Source organism: Copadichromis virginalis, linkage group LG9 (assembly GCF_057382275.1).
Source record: "Copadichromis virginalis isolate Kocher_CV1m ecotype Utaka linkage group LG9, C_Virginalis_male_GT1.1, whole genome shotgun sequence".
Classification (NCBI taxonomy): Eukaryota; Metazoa; Chordata; class Actinopteri; order Cichliformes; family Cichlidae; genus Copadichromis; species Copadichromis virginalis.
In genome coordinates this window covers 9,190,936-9,209,173 of record NC_140626.1, presented here as the reverse complement: position 1 = coordinate 9,209,173, position 18,238 = coordinate 9,190,936, and the positions used below count along the sequence as shown (strand labels likewise).

Sequence of the window (18,238 nt, the reverse complement as noted above, 5' to 3'; positions counted from 1 at the left end):
TCTGCCACTGTCTCAGCGTGCTCATGCCGCCCGGTCTTTGCCTCGCGCAATTACGCCTCCCGCGGAGCTCTGTGCGAGCCGTTAAACGAAACATTAGCACCTCATTTAAAAAATAAAACAGCTTTTCACAAGGACAGACAGCTCCCTGGGTAGTCTTATCATGCGCAAATTAGCCAATTTACCGAACCGGCCCCTCTCTGGCAGACACAATCATCTGCAGCCAGAGGCATCCTCCCCGCGCCTGGTGTGCGTGTTAACTGTTGTTGTGACGCTATCAAAGCTGGTGTGTTGAAGGAAAGTTACACGACAGTGAACGCTGGAGTGATTTTTGAAATGTGTGTTAACGCTCTTGTGTTGTGCTTGTTGCGGAATTCTTTTGACTTTACTGCGTAGACAGAGTTTGTTTGGAGAGCACTAGCAGCTCTGGGAAGTTCATAAAAATGATAAATACAGGACACAAGGTGCACAACTGTGTCACGCAGGTGGCTTCATTCATTTTTAAAATATGTCTGTTTGGTCTCAGTGTCCGAGGATCCACGGCTCTCGGTAACTTCGAGCATCACTGTCCTGAACCCGGAGTCACAAAACAACTGGCGACACTTCTCTGATTATGAGCTATATAAGACTTTAGGTAAGGAAGCTTGAGTGATAGCTGGGAAGCCCCGCCCCTGTCTCTCTGTGATAGGAGCAGGGGCTCCGGGGGTGTGTTCAGCCGGGCTCTCGTATATATCCGCACCGCTTCGCCCACAAGCTGATGTTTTGTATGGGAACCAGGAGAGAGGTGGGACAAGCCGACTGAATGTGGTCGCTGTGTTTTGGAGAAAGAAAGGAGGCCCACGTTCCCCCCGCGTGCAACGATCGGACATTACTTGGGGTTTTTCTTTTCTTTTTTCCTCTTTGGATACTGACAGCAGCTTCCAGAAGAAGAAGCTGGATTCTCCTCTCAGCCATCTTGAGCTCCGCTCTCCGCCCTGTAGGCTCCTTTCTCTCCTCCTCCTGCTCCTCCTCAGCCTAAAGTAAACAAGGCTTGCACATTGCTCGCAACTCCGTGCAAGATCCCGAGAGAAGCGAGATGGGATCGCCGCGCAGCATCTAACCGGGCTGGAGGCGAAAGCAGACGCCTGAGAGGATTTATCGCCGTTTGCGCCAGAGCAGAAAGAGAAGGACGCGACGCGCCGGAGAGATGGACCTGTTTGGGATTTATCTGCTCCTCTCGCTCGTTCTCTTTCCGCGATCCAGCTGCACCACAGCCAAGGAAATCACCTGCCAGGAGATAGCCGTGCCTCTGTGCAAGGGAATCGGCTACAACTACACGTACATGCCCAACCAGTTTAACCACGACACGCAGGACGAGGCGGGACTGGAGGTGCACCAGTTCTGGCCTCTGGTTGAGATCCAGTGCTCGCCGGACCTGAAGTTCTTCCTCTGCAGCATGTACACGCCGATCTGCCTGGAGGACTACAAAAAACCTCTCCCCCCGTGCCGGAGCGTGTGTGAGAGAGCTCGGGCCGGCTGTGCGCCTCTCATGAGGCAGTATGGATTTCCCTGGCCGGACAGGATGAGGTGCGACCTGCTGCCGGTGCAGGGCAACCCAGACACGCTGTGCATGGACTACAACAGAACCGATTCAACTACAGCGTCCCCGGTACTCTCCAAACCCACCAACCACCCAGGTAAGGGTTACAATCCGCCGAAAAATAAGCCCGGCAGACCCGGCACGCCGGGGAAATACAAGCCGCCCGCCGCTCCGTGCGAGCCGGGATGCACATGTTTGGAGCCCATGGTGCCGGTGAACACGGAACGCCACCCGCTGTACAACCGGGTCAAGACGGGGCAGATCACCAACTGCGCCATGCCGTGCCACAATCCCTATTTTACGCACGACGAAAGAGCGTTCACCGCTTTTTGGATCGGACTTTGGTCAGTGCTGTGCTTTGTGTCCACCTTCGCCACCGTGGCTACTTTCCTCATCGACATGGAGCGCTTCAAGTACCCAGAGAGACCCATCATCTTCCTCTCGGCGTGTTACATGTTCGTGTCGGTCGGCTACATCGTCAGGCTAATCGCCGGGCACGAAAAAGTGGCGTGCAACCGGGAGTTCGACGTGGAGCACATCCACTACGAGACGACCGGCCCCGCGCTCTGCACCGTGGTCTTCCTCCTTATTTACTTTTTCGGCATGGCCAGCTCCATTTGGTGGGTCATCCTCTCCCTGACCTGGTTCCTGGCGGCGGGGATGAAGTGGGGCAACGAGGCGATCGCCAGCTACTCTCAGTACTTCCACCTGGCCGCTTGGCTTATCCCCAGCATGAAGTCCATCGCGGTCCTGGCGCTGAGCTCCGTGGATGGAGACTCGGTGGCTGGCATCTGTTACGTGGGGAATCAGAACCTGGACAACCTGCGGGGCTTCGTCCTCGCGCCTTTGGTGATTTATTTATTCATAGGGACGATGTTCCTGCTGGCTGGATTTGTGTCGCTGTTCAGGATCCGCAGCGTCATCAAGCAGGGCGGCACCAAAACTGACAAACTCGAGAAGCTGATGATCAGAATAGGCATCTTCACGGTGCTCTACACGGTGCCCGCCACTATCATAGTGGCCTGTTACTTTTATGAGCAGCACAACAGACAGAGCTGGGAGGTCACGCACAACTGCTTTAACTGTTTATTAGAGCGGGACCGCAGGACTCCGGACTATGCTGTTTTTATGCTGAAATACTTTATGTGCCTTCTAGTGGGCATCACGTCCGGGGTGTGGATCTGGTCTGGGAAAACTTTGGACTCTTGGAGAACTTTTTGCACCAGGTGCTGCTGGGGCAGCAAAGGCACCAGCGGCTCCATGTACAGCGACGTGAGCACCGGACTGACGTGGAGGTCGGGCACAGCCAGCTCTGTGTCTTGCCCCAAGCAGATGCCACTGTCCCAGGTTTGAATTGGAGTGGGTGGGTGGGTGGGTTCACTAAAAGCAGCTTATGGGAACTGCTAATTGTTTTGGGAGATAACCCATCACTCCAGGTGTCGAGCAATTTGCATCGTAATGAACTGAGAATTGGTTGAAACAATGTACCTGGCATTCACACAGGTTAAGCCCCACACACGCCCCCTTTCCTGTTTATATGTATTAGAGGTACAGAATGAGGCTTTTTACACAATGTGGCCATTACCTGCTGGGGGCAGAGGTTTTAGTTTCTAACCAGCTTCACACAAAGAGCATTTTTGGGGGGATTTTTATTGCTATTTTCTCTACACAGTGCTAGATAACGTTGTATAATCTCCAATCTCGTCAAAGATGGTTTAAATTAAGCCTTAACAGTGCCCAATAGTTTTGTTGTTGTTTTTTTTAAATGGGTCATTGATTTTGTAATTACAAATGTATTTATATAAAAGTTCTGTAAAAACAACAACGGAGAGAAAGCGTGTACATATGTGTATAAAAGAAAAGTTTATAAGATATTGTAAATTTGTATAAAGTGTAGATGTTTCTTTTGTGAAGAAAGCAAATATGACCTTTATTTTGACAATAAAACCATTTGACAAATCTCAATATCTGTGCAGTGCTTTTGAGGATTTCTGTGTGCCAGTCTGGGCAGCCTCATATCTTTTTTTATTTTATTTTTTTTGTTTTTCGTGGTTCCTTATGGTCACCATGTTGATGATGGCAGCTTTTGAGAGTCCCGGGTAAAAAGGAAGCCCTTTTAACCATCAGAGACCGGTAATTAGAGGCAGGGGTTGAGTTGGAGCATCTCCATAATTGTTAAAAGTCCTCTTCACATGCCTGCCGAAGCCTGCTTTCTTAATTTGGTAAAAGAGGGAGTGGGTGAATGGGGGGGTATAAATGCAGGGAACGGACCCTTTTCATCTGGAGAAACTTTGATCTTTCTTTCTTTTTTTTAACAGCCTAGAATAAAGGTGGTGTGTATTACGAGTGTCTGTCTGATGTGCCAAGGTTCCCCCTAAACGTCCCCATTTGGATGCTTTGATGGACGGCCTACAATTGAAAGAGCATTTTGGGACCCCCTTGCTTTTTTGGGAGGGGTTGTCAGAGCTGAAACCTGCCAGAGCCCCTGCGTCTTGTGTTTGGCTTTTTTTTTTTTTTTTTTTTTTGCAGAGGTTTCAATTGAAGCATCTTCTCCCTCAGCTCAAGCTGTGTCAGTGAGTGCAGGGGCCTTGACATGAATGATATTGAAATCTCAATGAAAGCCCCACAGGTGGTCTGTTCACATGATCTCACATCTTAAAGCCCCTTAATCGAGGCTTTTTTTTCTTCTTCTTCTTCTTTTTTTGCTACAAATGTATCTATCTGGTTTGGTCCCAATTAACCCAGTGCGCTGGCATAAGATGATACACTGTAACCCAGCATAGACATGCCTTTGATTTGCTGGTCAATGGTGACAGTAGGCTTTGTAGTGACTGCTTTGTTCCTGCTTTATTCCTCTACACTCACACTGTAAATGCAGCATGGACATGCATCTGCTGGCAGTGTAAGTCAGCTTTATAAATCCTGCATCACTGCCAGCCTAATGATCCCTGCTCTCAGCGAAGAACAAGATAATAAAGTTTGAAGTTGAAAGTAACTTTTTTCAAGATGGGCAGTGGTCTCTTTACATTGTGGTCATTTTCTACAAAACTGGCATAGCTCTGAGTAGTGTTAATGTTTGTGTGGAGGCATCAACTGTCACATTTGGTGGTATAGTTAAGTTTGAAAAAGTTTATTTCACATGTAAACACAGCGTCCCTCCATCTCACATTTCAGTTTAATGCTCCAAATCGTTTGTTGTTTTATTTTCATGAATAATCACGGTTGCTTTCAGTCTTTCAGTCTGGTTCTCTGGTGTTTATCTTATCCAAACAGTGTTGAGCTGCAGCTCTCTCAGCCTGCCAGCATCACAGCAATGGACCGGCTCTGCAGCCCCATCTAGTGGTTAAAACAGCACGGCGCAGTTCTACATACAGCATCTGTATTTGTGGTGTCATCGTTTGCTACTCATTTTGGAATAAAGATGAGATGTTTCAACAATTAGTGCTCACAGTCAGATGAAAGAGGTTCATCTTCATCACCAGTGACACATTTGAACATAGATCTGGGTTCCATAAATATCATTATTTCTCAGTTAAATTAATAGCTTATTCCATTTCACAGCTTTTCATGTCATTATGTCATCCAATTTCACATGTTGATCTGTTTTGTCTGGCTAACATTTTCATTTTTACTTGTAGTTCATCATTTTCAACGGTTCCAGTTATTCAAACATTATCTTGCTATTTCAGCTGTTAGCCGGTAATGTTACTTAACAGTTTGACTGCTAGGCTAGCCATACTTTTAGCATTATTTACAACCATTTAATGTAAAGTTTTTATTCTTAATTTTAGCAAATTATGGTATTTCAGCTGTCGATACATCATGTTTAGCTAACAGTTGAATTTGTCCCCACTGTAAGCTAATCATGTCAACTGTTAGCCACATTTAGCGAGTTATAACTTCTTCTTTTACTATCTTTTTGCGACTTTTTTCGCTAGTGGTCTATTTTTCATTTACTTTAATTAGCTTAGGGTTAGGGTCTGCTAAGTCTTTTTGATATTTGATAACTAATAGTTGTGTTAATCTTTCCACATACCCCTGATAGCTGGTTGTGAGTCACTGCTTAAATGTTTTCAGAGCTAATCAACATTATTAATCCGAGAACCAGACAAGGCTTATCCTAATACTCATGTAAATTACGCACTGCCAAATTATTATCTATTTATAGGGGAGACCGGGGATAGTTGTAACATTTTTGACATTTCTGTCTGTAAATTGAAGCTCTTTTAAGGTAGTGGATTCAAAATGTAATGCAAAGTATTTACATGTCTCGACTATTAAATAGTGCAGCTATTTTCTCTGCAGCACAATTACCCATTGCATGGTGTGGTCTCAAACACAAAGAGTGAAATGTTACAATTAACCCCATAGTCTGGGTTAGTTGTAACATATCCCGGGGTGAAATGTAACACAATGAAATAAGGGTACTAACAAAACATTAACATGTAATCTTTGTTTATTCAACACATGAATGCACTTAGAGCCATTTATGTAGCTGTGTGTGTGTGTGTGTGTGTGTGTGTGTGTGTGTGTGTGTGTGTGTGTGTGTGTGTGTGTGTGTGTGTGACAGAATGCAGAAATCTAGCTTTTGAACATATTCCAACCCCCCAAAAAAGACAAATTATGGAATTTTCTGCAACTGAATATTTCATTAATTTTGGTTGGTCTTCCTTGAGTTTGGCCTCATTGGCTCAGTGGCCATTATAACCTACAACTCTTGCACCAATTTTGAACATAACAATGAAGCTGGAAAAATGTAGTTGTTCACCAGCATCGCAATTCCATTACTTTTTATCATGGCTTACCTTGGTGTGGTTTGCAAAGTTCTTCAGAAAGATGAGGAAATCTGTTTCTTGCACCCATCCTGATTTATTTCCACTACCAGTACTTCCTACTGGTCCATCTCTGACACAGTGGTCTGCATAATGTATGTGTGGGAACACAAACAGTGGAGGAATTGTGTTGCCAATGGCATTAACCGCATATACAAATGCGACCAGTGAACCTCTCTCTGCTGATGTCGTTGCCCCAACTTGTTTAATATAAGTTAAAGTAAAAGTGTGGTAAGTTGCAACATCTGCATTATTGTTACAACTAACCCAGACTGTTGCTGTTACAACTGACCCAGACTCCTATAGCCATGAACTAGCTAACATTACAGCCAACGGCTAAAACATTAGCACTAAAGACTTACACAGAATATATCCCCATAGACATACAAATAACATCATTTAAGTTTGATGAGTTTAACTGCAAAGCAGATAATGCTATTAGAAATTGAAATAAAGTAGAAAAACTTACTTTTTGCCATACAAATTACATTTTTTCATGTTAAATTGTCTGTGTGTGACAAAATGTGCTGATTTTTCACATGTGATAGCAGAACTGAACTGGGCATGCACAAGATGAGTCACATCATTTGAAACTTAGCCCTGATTGAAGAAATTGGAAGTGTTACAACTGACCCACGTTACAACTATCCCCGGTCTCCCCTACTTACTTTACTTTACTTTTAATGAACCTTTCGCTTGAGTTTTCATCAGGACCACATGGTTTTAACTTTAATAACTGTAATAGCTGTGCATATTTTTCCACATACACCTCAGCTTCTGTAGTCCTAATCACTCACTAGCACTTACCTGAAACGTCTAAGATACAAGTTAATGTTAGACCATTTTTATTTATACCTCTCCTCTCAAACCTGGTACCATACACCATTAAACAACATCCCCACATATTTGCCTTCACAATCCAGCCATCCAGGTGCTTAAGGAAGCAGGTTTTGGCTTGGCTGTTATATACACATTGTTATTATCATGTTGTAGCCTGTTTCCTGCACAGAATGTCTTTTAGGTGCATTCATCGTATGGTAAGGTATGGAGGAGGATACAGTGCAGGTCGTGTCTGAGTTAAATGTGTATTTTCAGCTGTTCGAGGCTACCTATTTGTTCTTTTCGGGGCTCTTTATTCTCAGTGCATCCCTGAGCTCCACTGGAGCAGAATGGTAGCAAACTTAAATCTGATAAGAATCAAATCCCTCAAACGGTGAGGAAATCCAATCATTCACTCTCGCTCCCCCTGATTGAATTGTCTTGTTTCCTGATCACTCTCTGCAGCCAGGAGGAACATTCTGACTTGCTGCTTATCAAATATTAATGGCAGCATTTGATGAAAGGCAGACAGAGGAGAGCGGAGGGGTGCTGGGCAGGTCATGCTTTTTAATACCATCGATCCTGCCGGTACACTTGGGTAAAGATTTTATGTTTAATCTCAGCGCAGTGAGAGGACACGCCGCAGCTGTGGACAGCATCTTGTGATCTGTATTGGCTGTTTTCGACAGACAAATCAGCCCAGTATTATCTATTGTTAGATTTACATTAAAAATGTCTTTTCTTAAGCACTAACACATGTGATCCCACTTGGATTTTGTAAATATAAGCCCAGCAACTATTGTTTTTCCTTAAAAAAAATCCTGGTTGTTGAACAATAGCAATTAAACTCCAGAGTTTCCTTGGGTGTATCCTTCTATGCATAAAGAATAACAGTGACCTCAGGTTTCTGGGACCCGTTAAGATTAATGTTAAAGCTGCTGACCCTCCACCCTGTCCTTCTCTCTCAAACACACTGCAGGAGCAGAACTCTGTGTTCCCCTCAGCGCTTCACATCTTTCATCCCAAGGACCGACGGTTTTTCCAGATACATTCTGGGTACGGGCACAGCAGGGGCGAACCTTCAGCCCAGCCAAAGGCACTCAGCACCAGTGATAACTGTAACAAAGATTTAGGGGACACAGTATCTGTCAGTATATATGCTGTGATCAGCAGAAATTCTAGTCATTATGTTCCATATGCTTCAATTTTGTTACTTTTTAATGTAATACCCATCTGTGTACACTTGAGGGAGCCATCAGCTAGGAGTACTCTTTTGTCCTGCTGCTGATACAGTGCAGATTTCTCTTGCTTTGTTTTTTTTACTGTGAGACATTTAACACAAAAGACACAACGGAGCACAAATTAATACTCAAGAAGTGTCTTGAGCAGGTCAAACTGAAAACAACGATAAATTATAAAATGATGCATTTTTATTCTACTTCATAGCTGCTCCACGTCAGCCTCTGTTCAGATAAAGTTCGTGTTAATCCTTTTATATTTATTGATGCATTAGTCTGAGTAACCATAAAAGAATAAATCTAAAATACACACACTCTGTGCTTTTGTTTACATTGTATTTCCTGTATTATAATAGAGTCATAGTTGTTTCTTTTGTGTAACTGTGGATTGTCCACTGTACGACCCTGAGGTGGTTCCTCGTAGACAGACTGACTCCACACTGAGGTTTAGGTTTTTATGCACCCTGTTGATGACAGAGCACAGAACGATGCTCAACCCTGTAAAGCCAAGTGTATCACATACGATACATTAGCCTGTGACTAAGGCTGTAATTCCTCTGAATTTTTCTACTTAAAATGACGTTGTAATTATATTTACCTGCAAATACTTACAGGTAGGTACACTGGAAGTTATAACGGAAACAAAGAACTCATTATATTGTAAGTACATTTAAATAGTTTGTAAGTAATCTTAAATACTGCATAAACTTCATGTATTGTACAGGAAATAAATAAATACATTGTATGTATATTTAATCAGTGCATAAGTCATTTGAAGTGGTGCCTAAATTCTGCTATTCTGCTGTACTTTTCAAGGCACAGGCCATATTATCTTACTGCCAGGTGACTTTACAGAAAATGTGAAACTCTGTGCACTCTTTTCGAAAGTTGTGTTGAACAGTGATTGTTAAAGTTAGACTTGGCCGCATCATTTATGATGTAAGATGAGGAAATATTGCTCATGTTCACTGCAAAACTACCACAAAACTGCACACTACTTGAAATTACTTCACAGTATTTAAATTTACTTAAAGTATAAATATTTCTTATTACGCATTATTACACTTTATTATTCAAGTGTGCCCATCTTTAAGTATTTGTAGGTAAATTAATTATATTGTAATTTCAAATGAAATATGTTAAAATTCCATTTAATTACAGTTTAATTATGCTCTTGATCAGTGGCTGTATTATAAAGTGTTACCTTAATTTATCCCAAAAAACATGAATAAGTTGCCTCTTAAATTTTTAGCAATAAATTGAACATGTAGCATCCTTTGCTACAAATGTAGCAAAGGATGTAGCAAAAAAACAAATGCTACAAATTGAACAAACTGTTATTTAATTAATTTTTTTTTTTTGTCCAAAGGTTCAATAAACACTCCAGCTTTAAACAAATAGTTGGGTTTTATGCGTCATCATGGTAGGGGAAATGAGAGAACATACACATTTGTTTTTCATCAATTTTTTTCCAGTTTCTGTTTACTACAGTGCATGTAAGCCATGCTCTTTTCTGTCTTGATCCCTCTTTTCCAACAGCTGAATGTGCGTCAGACAGTTAGCGGGACAGTGAAGCTGCTTTTACTTTGTGTTTGTGTCTCACAGGGAACAGGAGAGCAGTGAGTAAGGTGTTGGGTGTAGTCTCAGCGCACAAAGTGAAGATGAGCTGACCTCCCAAAAACAGGAGCCATCATTGTCTCGCTGGAGACAGAGGGGCATATTGTTCTGATTGTGTAAAATCTCACGGCTGCCTGGGGACTGGTCTCTTTGTGCTCTGTACTCACAACAGGCGTAAGGCTTTTGTAAGTCAGAGATGCTTTATAATAACAAATATTTGGAAGTGCTACAGTGGACACGCCCAATCAAATGTTCTTAAAGACCTAAACGAAGAACAGTGGGAGATTTCCAAGCTAAGTTTTTCTCAAGTTCAGAGTTCAGATTACCAGTGGAAAAGGAAAAGGGTCCATTTGCAGTCCTAAAGTTTTCTTTTAAACTCCAAATAACCACATTGACGAAATGATTAATAGAGTCATCATGAATACCAAATGAAACCCATCGAAGGCTTCACTGTGAAACAAAACCCACAGACTCACGGCTGTACCTGCGGCAGATTTAACACCAGCATATTTGACTCACTGCTGTGGAACAGAACATTTCATAATAAACAGTCTGCTAGCAGCGCCTACTGTAAGGAGGAGCTGCAGTACATGCACCCACAGATAGCATGCCATTGCACTTTCCCAGTGTTTCCATTGTGCACTTTATTTCTCCCAGAATCCTCTGCAGGGACTGCTTCCCCCAACCTAAAATTCCTCATCAGACAGTCTTTCCAGCCAGCACCAGTATCTGCCACTTTACATGGCTAAAGGCTTATTATTTACACGCTGGTGAAATGTTTGAAATCAAGAAATCTTTTTAGGTGATTCCTTTGATTAGCTTTTTATTTTTCGAGACAACAGCAGTAGCAAACGAAAAGAAGAAAAAGCCACTTTCACATTTCAATGTTTCATTGCAGCAGATGTTACTAAATGCTCACAGTAGCACAAAAAGGCACAAAAGGGGACATCATGATAATACACACGTTTCACAGCAAGTCTAATGGTCCAGTGTGGTGTACGGTATTTTCAGGTAGGGAGTAGTTTTAGTAGCTATTAGTTTTTTGTCTTTCAAAATAAATATATCTGTAAAACAAGCTATTTTGGGATAATCAGTGAAAACAGAAGTAATAAATTTTTTCCTTTTCTTTCAGTACAATAACGTGGTTTTATAACTGAAAATGAACAGCATGCCTACAGCTCTGGGAATTCGGGGGAAAAACATGCACATTTCACGTTTCCAGAGAGCAGCTGATTCAGTTGAAGGCAGCACTTTACATTCGGCGTCACTGGAGGGCAGCAAGACTTCAGAGTACAGTGCTGGTGCAGAGAATACAGCACAGCGGGAAGGAGGAACAATACAGTGCTGAGAAAAGTTTGCTTTCAGCGTCATCACCATTTTAATAGAAAATCAGAACTGCTAATGAACGAGTGCATAAAAATCTAAGAAAAGCTTAAAGCACAAACATGAATTCTCACTTGAAAAAAAAATCCACACTGACTGGATATTAATTCATTTGATATTATAAAGGTTAAAAAAAAAAGGCAGTAATTGCAATCAATTTTTATGTTACCGTGCATCCGGAAAGTGTTCACAGAGCTTCACTTCTTCCACATTTTGTCATGTCACCTAAAAAGTCTACACACAATTCCCCATAATGACAAAGTAAAAGAAACGTTTGCTTGAAATTCTTAAATATTTATTAAAACTAAAAGACAAAAACATGACATGTATATAAGGATTGGCAGCCTTTGCTCGATACTTTGTTGAAGCATCTTTGGAAGCAATCACAGCTCCCTTAGGTTGGAGCGGTGCACAGCTGTTCTCATAACTCTCCAGAGATGAGAGTTTGGGCTCTGGCTGGGCAGAGTGGTCCCGAAGCCACTCCTGTGTTGTCTTGGCTGTGTGCTTGCAGTTGCTGTCCTGTTTGAAGATTAACCTTCGCCCCAGTCTGAGGTCCAGAGCGCTCAGGAGCAGGTTATCGTCAAGGCAGCATTCATCTTTACCTGATTAGTCTCCCAGTTCCTGCTGTCAAAAAACATCCTCACAGCATGAAGCTGCCGCCACCTTGCTTCACTGTGGGGTGGCATTGATCGACTGATGTCCAGCTCTTGGTTCAGTCTTTGTTTCATCGCACCATCCTTCAGGTGCCTTTTGGCAAACTGCAGGCAGGCTGTCATGTGCCACACAAGCCTGACTGGTGGAGTGCCGCAGAAATGCTTGTCCAGAGCAATGCTCGAGTGACCATCTGGTTTTTGGACACCTCCCTGACTAAGGCCCTTTTATCCCAATCGCTCAGATGTTGGAACAAATACGGAAAAAGTGAAGCACTGTGAATACTTTCCAGACACACTATGTAAACACAACATTGTAATGTGAATTATTTGAACTGTAGGATTCAGAATGCATCATTTTACATTAAGAGTTAAGAATCCCTTTGATGTTGGTCTGATGAACCCTCCCCTCCCCGTGGTCGCAGTCAGGGTGCGGTACTCTGTAGCTAGGTGAGATATGAGGCTCGGAGCTCTTGTTGTCATCATCAAAAAAACCACAAGAGGACGAAGATCAAGAGCTATCCATTTCCACAAAGGCTGGCCCCTCAGCGACAGCGACACATAATCAAGAGCAACGCAGCTGATTTACTGTAGGAGACTCTTGACCTCCACGTGAATTCACCTGGGGAGTTGAAAAAAAAAGGGTCACATTTCATGTTATCATAATTTCTGTGATTGATATGTGTCGGAGCAGTTTGCTAGTTTCTGGCACACGTTAACCTGAGCTTTGATCAAAGGGAAACCAAAGCTGAGCGCAGATAACCTGAAGGGCAGCACACAGTCCTCCTTTGCAGGGCTCCGCTGTGCTCTATTTCTAGTGTCAGCCCATGTTAAGGTTTATATTCCTTCTAAGCTCTGCGAGGCCCTGAAATAGAATGACAAGCTGTCTCCATAAATACAGAGCCCCTATGGGAGAACATAATTGCTTTGTGATCTTATATCGGCCTTCACGGTGTCCTTCACTGCTGTGGAGGAATCCTTTTCTGTCGTCTACGTGTGGTAACAGCGACTTAGTGAGATTACTGCCTTTCATTTAGGCCCGACTCTCTTGTTCAAAAAGGTCGCCCAGAGGTTGCTCGTGTCTGCTTTGACCCCGGGGACCCTGACACAGTAAATAAAGTCAGTCAGGTGGGGTGGGGCCTGCCTTTGTTTATAAAAGGGGTAAAAGCATCATGGGGAGAAAGAAAAAAACAAACAACAGGTGGGCTGCCCTCTTTTAGATTGTTTCAGGGATTGGATTTGCTCAAAGACAGTTAGGGCTTGAGTTCACTGTCATTCCTGACTTGCTAAATTCAGAGATTTGCTGAATTCTTGTCAGTTTGCAACACCGGACCAGTGCTGCAAAGGAGATGCGGCTTGATGGTATGATTAAAAAAATCATGGCAAATAAGAGTCTAAGGTGTCCGGTGAATGTAATGCCATTATAGATTCTTCTCAGGGTGACAGGGCAGTCACGTGGTAAAATATCAACCCAAGCAGTTGTTGCTTCTAACAGTATTAAAGTCAGACCCACTCGGATCTTTTCTCCTGCCCATCGTCGCCCGTCTGCAGCTCTGTGCTGCAGCCAACCTCAACAAGTGTATACTGGCCCACCTTTCTGGTACAGATTGCTGTTGCTGTGGAAATATCTCCCACTGGGGCACATGGCCCCACAGAGGGAAAACCAAGGTCACGTCTGGGTGGGGGTGGAGGTTTGAGTCGGCCCCGTTTGCTAACACGAATAGATCTGGGCGTCCCCATGGGCTCCAAGGGACAGAGAGCCACCTCGCTGCCGGCCCTTTCTGGAGCCTCCTCCTGGGAGACCGAGTCGGCATTGTTACCGTTGGTGGTGCAGCCCATCGGGCCGAGAGAACGAGGAAGAGAGTAGCGCTCCATGGAGGGAGGTTCTTGAGCTAAATCACGTTTCCCTACTCCACAAGACCCCTTGCTGCCTCTCCTCTTCAGGAAACCCCCCTTTTGCCCGTCTTGTGCTTCCTGCTCTTGGTCGTTGCCCCTGGACGCTCCTCCCGCTGAAAGGAAGCATTGCTCCTCTTCTAGTATTTTCTCAACCATCATCTTCCTCTTGCTCTTCTGTCTCACCAAGCGCTTGACGGTGCAGATAAAATCCAGCACATTCAGGAAAAAGGACAGAGCGGCCACGCCGAGCATAAAGTTGAGCATCACAGTCTTCTCAGTGGGCCTGGAGATGTAGCAGTCCACCTGAGTAGTGCACGGAGCATGCTGGCAAAGAAACCTCCTGGGGATGTAGAAACCAAACAGATAGTAGTGAGCTGCTCCAAAGCCTGCTTCCAGCAGAGTCCTGAACATCAGATGGAGGATGTAGGCTCCACTGAAGGACCGGGCCCACCCTCGCTGCTCTACCGCGAGAGGCAACTTGTTGGACGGCTCCTGTCGGATTCTGAACAGCTGAAAGGCTTTGGTTTGTTTCTGGGAGTTCAGCTCCACCGTGAGGGCGTTGGACACCTTATGGACCACGTAGATGACAAAGAGGATGTAAGGGATGCACACGGTGACAAGCTGCACCAGCCAGAAGCGGAAGAGTGAAACAGGAGAAAACAGATCGTAGCACACGTTGGCGCAGCCAGGCTGGATGGTGTTGCACACAAATCTCTCCTGCTCATCCTGGTAGAGAGGATAACCGGCGAAGAGGAGGATCAGGACACGGAGGAAGATCATCACGACGAGCCACACCTTTCCTGTGGGGAAGAAAAGGAAAACAAATTAATGTGATTATTCAATCAGCCTAAAAAAACTGAGATTACCCCTCATGATCTTTAGTTTAACTGCAATATCTAAAGCCATAAATAACAATTTAAAACAAAACTAGAGGCAACTCACCCATTAAAGTGATGCTGTGATTGACAGAGATAAAAAGCACCTCTGAGGCACTTGATCCCGCCATGTCTGTTATGCTCAAGGGCCTCCAAAATCGTCAGGTCCTCCAGTTTCGGACCAAAGGCTAAAATCATTAAGCCAGCACTCCACTTCCTATCCACTTCTTGTCTCTCCTCTAGCCTTTCCACAAAGGATCACGTAGGCTCCCAGGTGGGCAGCATGACACTCCAATTCTCTCACCCAGTCCCTGCGGGTAAAACTGTATCAGATTCATCTGAATCACCCAAGCTTCTGAAAGGCTGAGTGAAGTTAGCACACCACCTTACCTCTTCCTCCGTCCCCTGCAGACAACCGTCTGTCCTCAGACAACAGAAGACAGGCGTGAGCCCCATTGTCGATCTATTCTTAACCCACTCGCAAAAGCTCACCGCTGTCCTGGCATTGCAAAGATATTTTGGTGCTGTTGGTTGTCTTTACAGGAGAGGAACAAGCCTCCCGGCTTACTCATGCTAAACTACTGTATTAGGTTCTTCACCACAATGGTAGGCATGCTCGAACAGGCCGCTCCATAAAAATATAAGAAGCTACTGAGGCATTTTACAATGACAAATAAAGATAACGTGCAGATATGCAGACAGTGGATTTGCTCTCGTGAAACATAAGGAGGTTGTAAACTGCATTTTCCCACAGCTGATAGCAGTTTATGGCTGTTAAGGATTTACTGGAAGCTCGCATAATACGGCTAGGAAATACAGCCATGTTTAATCATTTGTCTTAAAGACAGCACAGGTGTATGTATGCTATATATGTATATACACACATATATATGTATATAGACCATGAGAGAGAGAGACTGACTCTCTCCTGTACAGAGCACAGATTCCCCATGACGTTAGTTTGCTGAGGGCACACATGGGTAAAGACAGTTGGCTTGGCTCATAATTACTACAGATCAGTGATCATTAGCACGTCCACGCTTGCCCACACACACAAAAAATCCCACTCAGAAGTCTGTTATGACTGATTTTATTTTGCCCGTGATGACCTTTTCAAGACAGCATAAGAAATTTGTGCAGCTGCTCCGGTTGAGTTCAAAGCAACAGCTAACGGCACAGTTTTAGCAGTAAAAGAGCCTCAACTGCTACCCTCTCTCTCCCTCCCAGAGGAGTGGCGTGGACCACAATCTGTATTTGATTTAAAGTAGAATGTGGCATCCACTCTGATTGGTTTCTATAAAAGGGGTAACCCAGGGGTAGGCAACTCCAGGCCTCGAGTGCCGGCATCCTCACTCACGTGATATCTAAAACCTGCAGGACACCGGCACTCGAGGCCTGGAGTTGCCTACCCCTGCTTTAGAAGAAAGAATGACAGGCAAAACATTTTTAAAGTCATTTCATAGTTTGATTTAAAACAAACAAACAAAAAAAAGCTAACGCTTTTCACATCAAACTCTCAAACTCACTACATTAAAATATGAGGCCATAATGGCATAATATCCCCAGGAAAGCTTTCCATCCTCCCCATTAGACTGTGGCTTTGGTAGATGCATTTTCCATTCAAGCCAACAATCGTTTTCATTTCAAACTTGGCTGCTCCTCACTTATCTAATTACTTGGAAAAGTTCCCACCTAAATAATTACCTGAACATCCACCTGATCCACAGCCGTCTCCCATCTCCTAGGAAATGATGCATGAGACGTTTGTGTTTGCTTCCAATGAACACGAGTGACAAACTTTCCAAAAGATTATAAAAAGGCTTGGGATATAGCATCGAATATGAACATACAGGGTGAGAAATTTCTAATTTGATAAAACACGTAATGCTTGTCCTGTGGGATCAGTGTCTTCATCTTAAAGCTGTTTTTATATTGACAAAAGATCAAATGTCACTGTGAAACGTTTAACCCTTGTATGGTGTTCGGGTCTGTGAGACCCGTGTTCAGTTTTTTTCAAAAGAAAAATTAAACAATTAATTATTTTTTCACGTGTAAATGTGTTGTGTCTTTCCACTCACTCCACTTGATTATAACTGATTTATTTATAACATTTTATATAAAAGAAAAACGAGAAGCACATTAATTCATAAATGTGATCTAACAAAGGTAAAGGGAAAAAATTAACCATGTTTGCTGTTCATATGTCTTGTAATTGGGATGAAGTAAACATCTGTTGAGTAATTTAACATAAAATTGTTTGATAGTGTTAATTTGGAAAGCCAAAACTCTAGCGGGTCCACCAGACCCATGAACACTGGCTGAGTAACAAAAATACGAACACCACACAAGGGTTAAGTAGCGATGAACCCTACTGAGAATTCTTTCAGCACCTTTAATGATATTGTCTAATGATGTCACTCCTCATTGCAGATCAGAGCAAATTTTACATCTCCATTCCGGACAAAGTTGAGCTTTTCTGACTCTTCATTCAAAGTATTTGACCAAACTTTAATCCAAATGATCTGAAATGTTTGAGCAGTTTGCAAAAAGGCAGCAGAGACACCAGGAAGAACACTGCAAGCTCCAGAAACACCCCTGCTAGGTTTGAGGTGGATCAGATGAACAGGAGTCGAGATAGCAGAGGAAAAGGCAAACAGATGGACGTACAGAGATTTCTCTAATTATTAGCAAGATCTAACTGGCTTGGGGAACATTAAAACTATTGGTAACACTGTAACAGGACTAATCTATCCTGTTGTACCAAATTTTACAGTTGCTTCAGTTCATCAACGTTTTCCGGCATTAATTTATCCCCCGCTCTCTTGTGTGTGATTCCTGTTTCAGTCAGGCTGACGACTTTGAATCTTTTCTTTTTCAGCTATTCTGTCTCGATTTAGTGCTGTGCATGGGATCGTTGTCCTGTTCCAGGAGCTAATTTGGGCCAAGCTTTACCTGTCAGATAAATGGCTCACATTTGACTCTAGAATACTTTGGTACACAGAGGAGTTTGTGGTCGACTCAATGAAGTACCCAGGTCCAAAATCATCACATCACCACGGTGTTTGACCGTTATTAGGCATTTGTCTTGATATGCCATGCTTAGTTTTCACCAAAAGTTGAGCTCTCTATTAGGAGAAAAACATCTCCAGTTCTAGGTTTGTTCAGATGTAACTTTGCAACTCAAACCTGTGTTGCCACGGTCTTTTCAGGGAGACGTTTTCTCCTTCCATACAAAATGTACTTTTTCTTTCTCTAGTTGTACAAGTGCACTAGAGTTCAACATGTTTCTCTGTGCATCACATGGTCTGGCCTTGGGGTGATTTTGTTGGAACGCCTCTCATGGGAAGGTTGA

General features: G+C 43.5%; 2 protein-coding genes across 2 annotated transcripts; one reads left to right on the top strand and one right to left on the bottom strand.

The window, feature by feature from the left end:
- Nucleotides 1-744: 744 nt before the first annotated feature.
- On the top strand, nt 745-3,541 carry fzd8a (frizzled class receptor 8a). The gene has a single exon (XM_085467572.1). It carries the CDS (start codon nt 1,184-1,186, stop codon nt 2,927-2,929), a length of 1,746 nt encoding a protein of 581 aa, XP_085323698.1. The 5' UTR covers nt 745-1,183; the 3' UTR covers nt 2,930-3,541.
- Nucleotides 3,542-13,618: 10,077 nt separating this feature from the next.
- On the bottom strand, nt 13,619-15,017 carry gjd4 (gap junction protein delta 4). The gene is made up of 2 exons (XM_085469175.1): nt 14,954-15,017; nt 13,619-14,811 (listed from the first exon to the last, which is right to left on the bottom strand). Exons 1-2 carry the CDS (start codon nt 15,015-15,017, stop codon nt 13,619-13,621), a joined length of 1,257 nt encoding a protein of 418 aa, XP_085325301.1.
- Nucleotides 15,018-18,238: the final 3,221 nt, after the last annotated feature.